Below are 11,541 nucleotides of genomic sequence, written 5' to 3'. Positions count from 1 at the left end.
TCTTCTAGTCCAACCCCCTGCCCAAGGCAGGAGTCCTCATACCATCTTGGACAAATAGTTATCCATTTTTTTGTTGTCAAATAAGATGTTAATAGTATCAGAAGAGCATAGGTTGAACATCATTAGGAAAAGAGAACTGATTAGCACTGCTGCTGGGCAGACTGAGGCCACTTCAAGTAGCAGATTTGGGATGTCACAAAAAAAGGCAGCGCGGACCTTTCTACCTGTAGAGCTAGGAAGAACTTCTCATGGAATTCTTCTGCCTCAGGTGCTAAAATGTGTTTAAAGTCTGTTTGGACAAGATGCATCTTGATTTCAGGGTTGTGTTGCAGTTGACTATTTACTGCTCTGCCAGAGACTCTGGAAATACAGCTCCTCCAAAAACAACTGCTGTGGGCTGGGCATTACCTGTTATAGCTCCTAGATTAATGGAAACCAAGAGTTCTTTACTGGCTTATATTAACCGAGCTGGCTGTCATCAGCCAAGGCAGATACAAGTCTGGCATATAATTTGCCTTTTTAAAGATTCTGTTCCTGTCTGGTACAAGGGAGAATATTTCCCAAACCATAAACTAAGTCAAACCAAGCACCCTACATTTACATATTAATTTACTCCAGGGAGCTACTCTGGAATTACTTCATCACATCATCTCTTGGAAGTTAGTTCAACCTTGAAAGAAAGTATGATTTATCCAAGACAACTTACCTTCTTGGCTGAGCAGGAATCCATATTCATACAGACTAATTTCAGTTTTATGTGGTCTGTTCCTGAAGAGTTCCTGAAGAGATTTTTTTTTAAAATTGCCAAATCAAACTACCCAGACATTTAAACAGAGTAATAAAACTACTGCTGCAAAAATTCTCTTTAAGAACCTAAAAGAGCCTTGCTGGGGCAAACCAAGGTTCGCTTGCTCCAATGTTTTGTAGGGAAGAAACAGCTGATAAGTGCTAAATGATCTACAAAAACTCCACCCCATGTTCTTCCTCCTCATCTGCCCCTCCCTATTCTAGCTAATAGCCCAAGTGACTAGTATCCATTGATTTCATATCCTGATCTGAGGCTCTTTCACATCATTGTCACTTCTACTTCCCAATTCTTCAAGAGCAGTTTGAAGATTTGTGATTGTCTTTCCTGTCATTAGGTTTTAGTGTTAATGGAAATATTAATAATATTGCTACAGGTATTCATGTGCTGCCATCTATTTATATTCTGTATGAAATTTAATGATGTTACAAGATATTAAACAGAGGTAGTCACTTCCATCTTAAAGTTAAAATAATATTCATAATGGGAAAAGAAGCATTCTTAATTTGCAGAGGTCTCATAAATTCTAATTAGTAAACATGGTATTTCATAAAAAGACATACTTAAATTTATTTATTTGTACAGATTGTATATTGCTGATAACAGGTTATCTTTGAAATTTTACACATAAACATATTTGTGTTTTAGGCTCTCTAAATCAATATCTCCATAGATAAACTTAATGGTTCTTTCAGCATGTTCCTGATTTGAGGACCCATGAACAGCATTGTGCATAACATCTGTTGCGAATTTAGCACGTAGTGAATTGGGATGAGTTTCTTTTGCTTTTTCTGGATCTGTTGGTCCCATTAATTGTCGCCATTCCTGTACGGCATTTTCTTTAGTTAGAATCATGACCATTGATGGGCCTCTAGAAAAGCAAGACAACCAACAACTTATAAGATGCTCACAGTCTGACTGGGCAATGAGAACACTGAGTTGACATAACTAATGTTACATGCTGCATGAGATAAACAAGTTGAGTTCATCTTGGGTACACTGCCTATTTGATTAGATCACAGTGCTGGCTTTTCTTTTTTTGCTGGCTTTCCCCCCTCAGAGCTTTCAGTTGCATAGAGATGCTCCATGGATAGAAGAGGCTCTCTATCTCTGCTTTTCAAAAGAGGTATGTTGAATAGCACTCTTCAAAAAGTTATTGTGGCCAGGACAAAAATAAAAATTGCATTAAATTAAATTAATATAATTACTCTCCAGTAATGTTCCCTTTTTGTCACATGACAAAAATTACAATTGGGCAACTGATTTTGGAGGACCTCTGCACCAAAACCATCTGAAGGCAAGCAGGTTATATAGCATAATATAGGCAGCTAAAATTGACAAAATATTGGAACTGGAATCAACAGAAATTGTCCTAACAGCCAGGAACCACGCTGAGACAAGGAATAGGTCTCTAGTGTTTTATTACTGCTACATAACAGAGAATCCTAACAAACTGAAGAAGCGTGGGAAAAACCCAGACATATAAACCCCAAAGACTAAGGCGGGCCCAATCTGTGTCTCTTTGAATGGCCACCTAATTCCTCAGTAGTACACATGCGCTTTACAGCCTGGATGGGAGTCCCATGCTCGCCATCCTCACTCATGACAGAAATGCCGAAAACATTCCAGAAATTCAACAGAGAAGGCTGTCAAAAATATGCAGACTTTCTGATCATGATACAAAACTTTTGTGATGCTGGAACTTGGTATCAGCTATAGATAAGAAGAATAGAAGAATACGCTACAGGGCAGTAGCACCTTGTACTTATCAGCCAGATTCCATTTTTCATGATTCTAGGAAAGAAATAGCTACAAAACTAAGCATTGAGTGGATTGCTGGATTGGCCTGGAATCAGACGAGAGCAGATACAGTAAAAGTGACAAAGGGCATTTCTACATTGCCACATTGCCGCTTGCCATTCCCTTAAAAACTACTTGAAAAATAATCATATTGCCCTGTTGCTACCAACAGAGCTGTGCTGAGAACAAAAAACAAAAAGCATTGTCCCACCCAGCTGCCACAAGTTCTGCAACAACAAATATCCCCTCTCCAAGAAAGAGGGAAAGACCCAAAAAGCTGGTGGTTTGCATATGGTTCCTTCCTCTCCTGAACAGGGCAACCAAGTGAATCTTGTCAATTTCATGCCTGTTCACTTTTGCTGGGCAACTGAGTAGGATATGCAAAAGTGTCAAGTCTGAATTCTCATTTTAGGAAATTGCCTTGGCAGTTGAAATTCAGGCCTTGGGAGGAGGGATAAAACAAAAGTTTTCTCTGAGGGAGAACTGACAAGTTTCCCAAGTTCCACAGAGCTTTATCATTTCTGTTGCACTGTAGTTGAATCAGAAGTCAATCTGCTTAATTGTTGAAAAGATGGTAACATGGGGTCAAAGGGGAGTGAAGTCAATCCAGCTGCAAATATAGTGTGTGGAGGTACCCAAAGATTAATAGCTCCACTTTGGTAAACACAAAGTCATTGTTACCAAAAAAGCTTATTGGTAGGCATTCCATCTTTTCTTTTTTTCCTTTCCCCTTGTTTCCCTTTTTTGACTTAACACTGGTTTCCTGGAATGTGTTTACAAATAGGCAGGAGAAAGGAGGTTTCTGTATGGATAACAGTAGGATCTGTAGAGTCTACAGCCCTGAACCATGTTCTGTTTTGTGAAAAAACATTTTTTAGAAAAAGAGATGAACTTAAATTCTGAATTTGCCATGGTATTATTTTACTACAGGGCTGAAAGGAGGCTAGGTATGTCATGGCTTGGCCAGGTTGGCACTTTGGAGTGAAGAGCAACCAAGATTCAATGCAAACCAAGAGTCAGGACTAAAGAACTATGTAAAACCATAGCAGAGTTCTGACAGTCCTTCTTGAATAAATAAGAAATCAGTGGGAATTGATGTTTTCTTATACTTCCTTCTGAGAAGTACTCAGTGGCTAGCCTTGGTGAGTGTAGTCAGACTAGAGGCAGAATGTTGCTTTTTTTTTCTCAGAGAACTCTGAGCAACTTAGCTTTCTATTCTATGTGCGACAGGAAACCAATAATTCTAGAGAGGCTGCACAGATATACATTAGCCGTGAGGGAGTTCAGCAATTTTTGGCAAGGTATGTAGTTGCCCACTACTTAAAAAATATACAGTTGTCATTCAAAAATTGATTCCCCCCCCCTTGATTTTGATGGTTACTATGAAGAATTTGTAATATTTTTTCCATCACGATTAAAGATGACTAAGGATAATTTTTGCAAATGTCATTGGAAATACGGTAGCAGAGAGAACTCATGCAATAATGACTAAAAGGTGCTTTTGAAACCAAAAGCATTGGTTTATTCCCAATGCTTTCACCCATGGACTTCATCACGGACTTTCCATTTCTTCAAGAGTTTACTGTAATCCACCAACTCAGCATGCTGCATTGTTTAAAATGGCCTCTAGTAGCCCCTTGACCACCCATTCACATTAGCTCCTTTTCTGAACTAATTCATTGATCTTTAACTCAAAAGGCACTAAAACAGTGCAAAAGAAATCAACTGTTTCTTTAATGGGCAAACACTTCACAACACCTTAGCGACAGACTAAATGGCACAATTTTTGTCTGACAAATTCAAAGTCAGTTCTGCTTTCATTATATATTTTGTTTTTTTAAAAAATAGGCACTTACTTAGACATATAATCCACTAGTTGATTGTAATATGGTTTATCTTCATGATCTTGATAAAATTGTGCTGCTACCTCAGGACTTATGTGTGCTTCTCTCAATTCTGAGATTAGAAATCCAGCATTTTTTGCTTCATTTATAATTTCATCTAGAAGGGGGGGAAGATTAACATTTCACTTAATCTTAAAAGTATAGAAACACCATAAAATATGTTCAAATGTATAAAAACTGGCAAAAAGAGAAAATTTATTTTCCTGCTTCTTACAGAAAGACATACTCTATTTATCTGAAGGTGTTATTCCCAAATGATTACCTGTGAACTGAGATCCCTTACATTTGTGAATAAGAAAACAGAAAAACTGTTACAGACAAAAGAATTGGCAGAAGATGCAAATTACTACAGACTTGGCTGCTGAAAATATGGGTAGCTGCCATCCATGTGTGTGTGTGTGCGCGCGTGTGTTTAAAACAACTTAAGACCACAGTGGGTGCAATCAAAGCTCTGCAAATCAAACTTTTTAACGTGAAGCCACCATCTTGAGATTTTAGACAACCCCTCTGCAGATAACTCTGCCTGAAGATTGCTTAGGAGTGGCTGCTTGCCTGGTTAATTTTAACCTAAGCAAGGCTTCAATGTCCTTTTTTTTTTTTTACTTTGTCCAGCTACCTCTTCCCTTTGCCTTTTATACATCCACTTTTCTCTCATTTTATCTTTCCTTTTGTTCCCAGGGTAGCAACCTCTTTCTCCTACTCCATCTGTTGTCTTCCTTTCCTTACTGTTGCTGCTAAATGGAGGGAAGAGGATATGTATGTTTAATGTGTATTACTCTGTGTGAATGAGATTTGTTGATATATAGGCAGATGAGGATGAAATAATTTTATAATGGCTATAAAATAATCTTATTTTACAGGCTATTAACATAAGTGTACACAGAGAAAAATATAACCTTATGAACACATCATAAGATCAATCTTACCTTTGTGTTCCTCAAAAGCAGAGGGTTTAATGAGAGCCATAGTGTTTTCTACAGGAAAGAAGAATTGTAATTCCTTTGCAGCAGCATCTGGGTTTGAGCTGCCATGCAGCTGATTGATTGGTATATCAGGCATTGCAAACTCAGCACGTAAACTGGGAACGATAAAATCAGGAAATTAGAAAAATGGCACAGAAGCTTCATGCTTCCAAGTTATAACCTCACTTCAAGTATATTAAACTGTGAGGTTATAAACCCTTGAAAATACCTTTTCCAAATACCAAACACATTGAAAATGTGAAAACCTGCATTTTTTTTTTCAGTCTCTCTCATAGAAGATCTGTGTTCCATTTCTGACTGAATGACAAAATCCCATTATTTTCTTCCTTATCCACATCCTCAGTAAATGTAAAAAGCTATTCTATAGTCCTTTGGGATGGATGATGAATTCCAGAGTCAGATGAGCTTGGAGATCTTAACTTTCCTCCAAGCCTTCCTTCTTTGCCAGCTTCTGATACAGATAACATTAAGAAATGCATTTGTAATGTCCAAGGGAGTGGTCAAAGCATGGTTCAGTGATTGAAATAAGCAATTTGATCAATGCATCATTCAAAGTGGCAAACCAAATCTGTTAAAGTACTGTCCCAATAATTATTTCAGTGCTTTGTTTCCCAACACACTCTCATGGTATTCCTTTTAAGGTACAAAAAAACAAAAATCCAGCAGGAAGGGCATGTTACGGACCCTGTTGGCTAAAGAATTTTGATTGGAGGGGTTGAGGAGGAGAGCCTTTTCTGCTGTTGCCCCTGCCTGTGGAGCATCTTGCCCACTGAGGTGGGGTTGGCCCCCACTCTTTAGGCCTTCAGGAAGAGCATTAAGACCTGGCTCTGCCAACTAGCTTGGGATCCAAGAGCGGCAGGCAGCCTTGGGGGTGGTTGAGGGTTTGAGTCGCTCTCTCCGCCTTTCAGTTTTTCTCTTTTACCTTCTTGTGTTTTTTGTATTTTTATAAAGGTTTTTTAATGACTTTTTTATTTGTAAGCCCCCCGAGTCACTTTTATAGTGAGATGAGCAGTGTATAAATTTAATTTAAAAATATGGCAAAATAATTGTACCTACAGAGGATTCAGTAAGAAGATTCAGATTTCCCCAGGCTTCTTGGCATCTTAAAAAATTAATAGCATTGGTAAATTATGAAAAGCAGAGCATCAGCTGAACAGATCATTTTTCTCCTGAGACAGGTTTTAAGGGGTTGGAGCTCAAGAATACAGAGACCACGGAATTCACCTAAAGCTGAGATTAATATTAAGGTTCCTGGTCAGTGTAGGAAACTGAAAGAACTTGGGTAATATTAGCAAAATGTCTTGTGGTAGATGGACGTTTTTACACTTTCCATAGCTGTCCACAGATATTACCTTAAGCGAAATTCAACACCAGTTCAGAAAATCTCATTCAAATAATAAATCACTGTTGGCATTTTAAAGGGAAATCTAACAAATGTTGAACAGTGTCATTCCTCAGGGATTTCTTCATATGACAATGCAGACATAGTGGGGAATACTTCTTAACCACAATAAGTTTCTCTTATTTAAGTGGTGAAACCTCATTATAATGAATGTTGATACCAATATACTTGTCAGCTATTGTTAGGGGAAAAAATTGGCTCTGTATGGGGCTCTGCAAAATGGATCTCATAGCCTGCCCCTTGCTTTTGAAGTGTAAGAGATTGGCTGGGTGACATCTTCAATGATCTGAGGCCCTCTGAAAGATATGGGAGAGAACATTGCAGTGGCCTTTTATCCAATAATTTAGGGAACCCCTCCAAAGGTTATCAACATAGGAAAGTTCCTGAATTTGTTTTATTCAGAAGTCAAACTTTTCATTAAATAATAAAAATGATTGGCTTAAATTGTAAGAAAAGAATGCAATCCTTTTCAAACACTTCAGGCACTAAAATTCAGTGTCAATAATATATAAAATACGTACAACCTTGCATATGTTGTCTTTTACATTCTGTAACTGCATGAGTGTAATCTCATGCTTGCACGATATTAATGCAGTGTCCTTTTAAGGATGTATAATGACATTGTTGAAAATCATACCTGTGCCTTCTAAGTTAACACATGGTTTCCTAACGAGAAGTGCCTCTTGCAAAGACATTTCTGCCTCTTGCATTATAATTTCCCATAACATGCTGAAGTAGTGTAAAACACTATCCAGATGATGGCACTATTGTCACAAACATCACAAGCGGGCACAACGTCAATAGAGGATATAAAACACAGTTCTCAGGATGCCACTATTACAATTAAAAAGATTACCATTTGGGGCATTGGTCCTTTGCTTCTTGGATTACCTTTGGGCCCAGTAAATCCCTCCATTTTTGGACTGCGTGGTCTTGTATCAAAGCAAGAGCAAGAGTCGGCCCACTGTTCAAGACAAATGCAGCAGATTGTATTGTTTTAAAAGCACAGCTTCTGAATAGGTACAAATTCAGTGTAACAACCATCCTGAAATGTAACCAACAAATATTCCAGAATGTGTGTAATATAGTACTCATTCACAAAGCCAAAACCAGCGTTTTTTCATAAAATAAAAAATTAAGGGAGTTTACAATTACAAGGAAAACCATACAAGTCTGTTCAAGGCAAGATTCCCCAAAGTGGTGAATATCGACCCCCAAGGGTTAATGGGACTATTCATTATTGCTGTTGCTGCTGTTGTTATTCATAGTACTATTAGTTAAAGTGGTATTTATTAAATTATTTTCATATAATAAATGTTTGGGGGCTGATGAACAACCTGAAATTTCTCAACAAAGTTTGTCACAAATCCATAACATTTCTGGTATTTTAACTTCTTTAATGAGTAAACTAAAATTCTCCAGCAGCCTATGATGATAGTTATCACTACTACTACTACCAACAAGAAGAAGAAGTCTACCTTCTTTACAGAATTTTGCCTTAACAGGATTTTGCTTTTAAGTTCAAAAGATTTTATCTAAACTTATTTGGAATTTCATCTTTACCCAGGACAAGTATAAACTATTAGTCTCAACAGAAGATTTTTGTAACGATGTCAGTGGTGCAAGTTGCATCACTGGAAATTGCTAAATTAATTGATACAGCCATTGTGACTGCACTGTGAAATCAAACATTGGGCAATAACAGGTGTGTCCACAGGGGAGTGGGGCAACAGCAGTCAGGAAGATGGCCTCAATCCAACAATTGAATCCTAGACTCCTTAGATGACCCTGGACAGTAACATGATTCACATGGGAGCCCACCAGTGCAGGAACCAACAGTTGAACTCTGAAAAATTCTTGCAGCTTTGGGATGCTCAGCCTTGATTCCCAGCTTCTGCATATAACATATTTGATGCCTGTGATTTCCTATTCTAAAATAACTTAAGATACTTACCCATGGAATGCGATATTGTGGAAAATAAACCCATTTCCCTGCATTTAAATTAGCTGGATACCTGGTCATTTGATCCAAAAGAAATGGAAAATAATCTTGTTTTTCATGTTCCTTGTAGAATTCACGTGCTTGTTCTTCTGATAGGGTTATTTCCTTTTCCATTGCTATTTCAAAGCCATATTCCTCAATTCTTTTCAGAATAGATTCTGCATGCCAAAAATTATATGAGTGCATTACTTTTATCTATGTATAAATATGGCTAATCTAAATGGCTGGTGCTTCCCTAAAATGGGGATGATACAACCTCACTATCCTATCAATTTTTGTCCCAAATCTTACTCTGCACTACCAATCTAAACATCCTCTTACATGTTCCATACCTCTTTCTGATATAACAGCTAAGTTACACTTCAATATTTGGAGAGAGCAAACCTGTTAACGCTGGGAAGAAAGAAAGCTATTGATGGAGGTAACAGATTTATCAAAATCATAAAATAAATCATAAGGAGAGCTACACTGGATCAGGGCAAGATTATCTAGATTATTACCTAGTCTAACATTTTGCTGAATGGGAAATCAACAAATAGGATATGAGCGCAACAGCACAGAGACATGTTCCATAGCAAAATGACTGTGGTTCATAGTGCAGTTAGATATTTGCTACTTGAGAATGTTCATGCTGGTTACCCTTTAATGCATATACCATTATTTGAAACCCACAATAGATTTCTGTGATAGCCTTCTGAAACATGGGCACCCTCTATATGTGTTGACTTTAATCCTCAGAATTCTGAGTAATGTCCATGCTAGTTGGATAATTCTGTGCAACTCACAGAAGTCCACATATCAGAAAGGTTTCATGGTTGGGAAAGGCTGTTCCATAATATTTTCTTGTTGAGGTTTCCAAAAGAAGTTTTCCTTTAGACTTTCAATTAATTTGGGGCATAGTCCAGAGTTAGAGCAGGTTCTTCAAGCTAGAAAAAGTAATGTTTCAGACGCACACAACCATCTGTCTAAAGGATTATGCAATCACTTCCATAAGGCCTTGCATCAAACCTTAAACTGCATGCTATTTCAAACACTGCACACTCTGTTGCATAGAGTCTATCCCATGTTGCATCATAGCTACTGCCAGCTCTTGCCCAACCTCCCAAAACATCACTACCGTCTGACTTTCTTCTACTTATTTTTAAATCAAAACCTACTAAGAATAGCAAAGAAGTGCCATACATTTCAACTGTGTGAGAAGTGCCCATAATAATTTTCACCAACCTCTTCTTTCTTTTAAAAGGGAAGGTCTGATCAATGCCAGTGTTCGTTCAATAACTGGTTCTTTCTTTGCTTTGGAAAAATCAGGGAAAAAGAAGGCAAGTTGCCTGCTTCTTTCTTCAACAGTATCCTGAATATCACAGAGATGTAACATGTTTTGGTTTTCCAACAGCTCTTTCAAGCTAATAAAGAGGAAATTAATGTAAAAAAATCATTTAATACCATCAGGACTTCTTGTATCCTCAACAGTTTGAAAATTAAATACTCAGATCTGCAAGCCAAATAGCAAAGATTGCAAGCATCATGTCGAAGGCAAAAGAGAGATGTCAGTACTATACTGAACAAGGTACTGTAAATACTTACTCAGGTCCCTTGGCAACAATACAGAAGTTATTTGCCACTGCCTTTTTCTAAGGTGTTTTTTCAACCTCTCAATTTAGCCTACAGCCCTGGGATTCCCAGATAGTCTCCAATTCAAGTACCTAAACAAAGGTAATGACGGATCTCTGCTTATGAGATCTGCCAAGTTTGGCTAAGTGCTGCTACTTGCTGTAAAAAAATATGAGATTAGGAAGCTTAAAAAATTCTCCCTCTGAAAATTATTCCAACATCCTGGAAAATTGACTGTTTGGGAAATGGCCCAAATGCATTAGTGAACTGTCATTCTGTTTTTTGAATTACTGGGTTTATTCAAATGATTATATCTGCATACACAATACTGGTAATTTTTGGTTAGTATCCCCTTTCCTTCTCTCTCCCTCCCTCCCTCCCTCCCTTTCAGATTATCACAACACATCAGGGCATATATTCATAGTCATAACTCAAAAATCAAATCTTTATGTGAATTCATGAAGCTGTTGATCTCTTTTTTTCCTTCCATCTTAATGAATTAATGTATATTTAGGTAGACACCAGTAGCTTCTGAAAAAGAAAGATACTTGAATACTGCAACAGTTGATATGAAGGCTATCTGGCTGTGACATCTGTCACTCCATTGAACACCAGGTTTGATCTGGATGATCTGACTGGCTTTCCTTGTTCATCCCTCCATGTGCTTCCCTCTCAAAGCTGTGCTCTTGGAGGAATACAGCAATTATCCCAGACTGAAGGAGGGGACCACTCTTTAGTCAGGGACATATGGCAGTTGGGCTTCTCTGCTATAACCTCTAAACAACAAATTGTGCAAAGACCAATTAAAGCCTGAATGCACTAAATCTATTCATCCCCAAAATGATCCTGCAATGTATTAGTAAGCTATCCTTTAAAGTCTGTACAAATTATGAGCATTATGTAAATAATTGAATGGAACCAAACAACATTAGCTAACTTAGTTCAGATTGGGGGACAAGGTATTCAGGGCTATAAATCTCATCAATTTCAACAGAAATTGTCTTCAGTGAACACTGAAGGTTGGATCTAGATAA

The 11,541-nt window shown here is 37.7% G+C and overlaps 1 protein-coding gene across 1 annotated transcript in view; it reads right to left on the bottom strand.

Moving 5' to 3' along the window:
• Positions 1-1,426: 1,426 nt before the first annotated feature.
• NME8 (NME/NM23 family member 8) overlaps positions 1,427-11,541 on the bottom strand; it is a 33,047-nt gene continuing 22,932 nt past the window's right edge. The window contains exons 10-15 of the mRNA XM_063301955.1: positions 10,121-10,299; positions 8,910-9,054; positions 7,751-7,858; positions 5,436-5,587; positions 4,462-4,606; positions 1,427-1,676 (exon numbers count right to left, since the gene is read on the bottom strand). Coding sequence (XP_063158025.1) covers positions 1,427-1,676; positions 4,462-4,606; positions 5,436-5,587; positions 7,751-7,858; positions 8,910-9,054; positions 10,121-10,299 — 979 coding nt within the window. The remainder of the gene's footprint in view (positions 1,677-4,461; positions 4,607-5,435; positions 5,588-7,750; positions 7,859-8,909; positions 9,055-10,120; positions 10,300-11,541) is intronic.

Source organism: Candoia aspera, chromosome 4 (assembly GCF_035149785.1).
Source record: "Candoia aspera isolate rCanAsp1 chromosome 4, rCanAsp1.hap2, whole genome shotgun sequence".
Classification (NCBI taxonomy): Eukaryota; Metazoa; Chordata; class Lepidosauria; order Squamata; family Boidae; genus Candoia; species Candoia aspera.
Note: the sequence above shows the minus strand (reverse complement) of the source record. Positions and strands in the feature narration are given on the sequence as shown.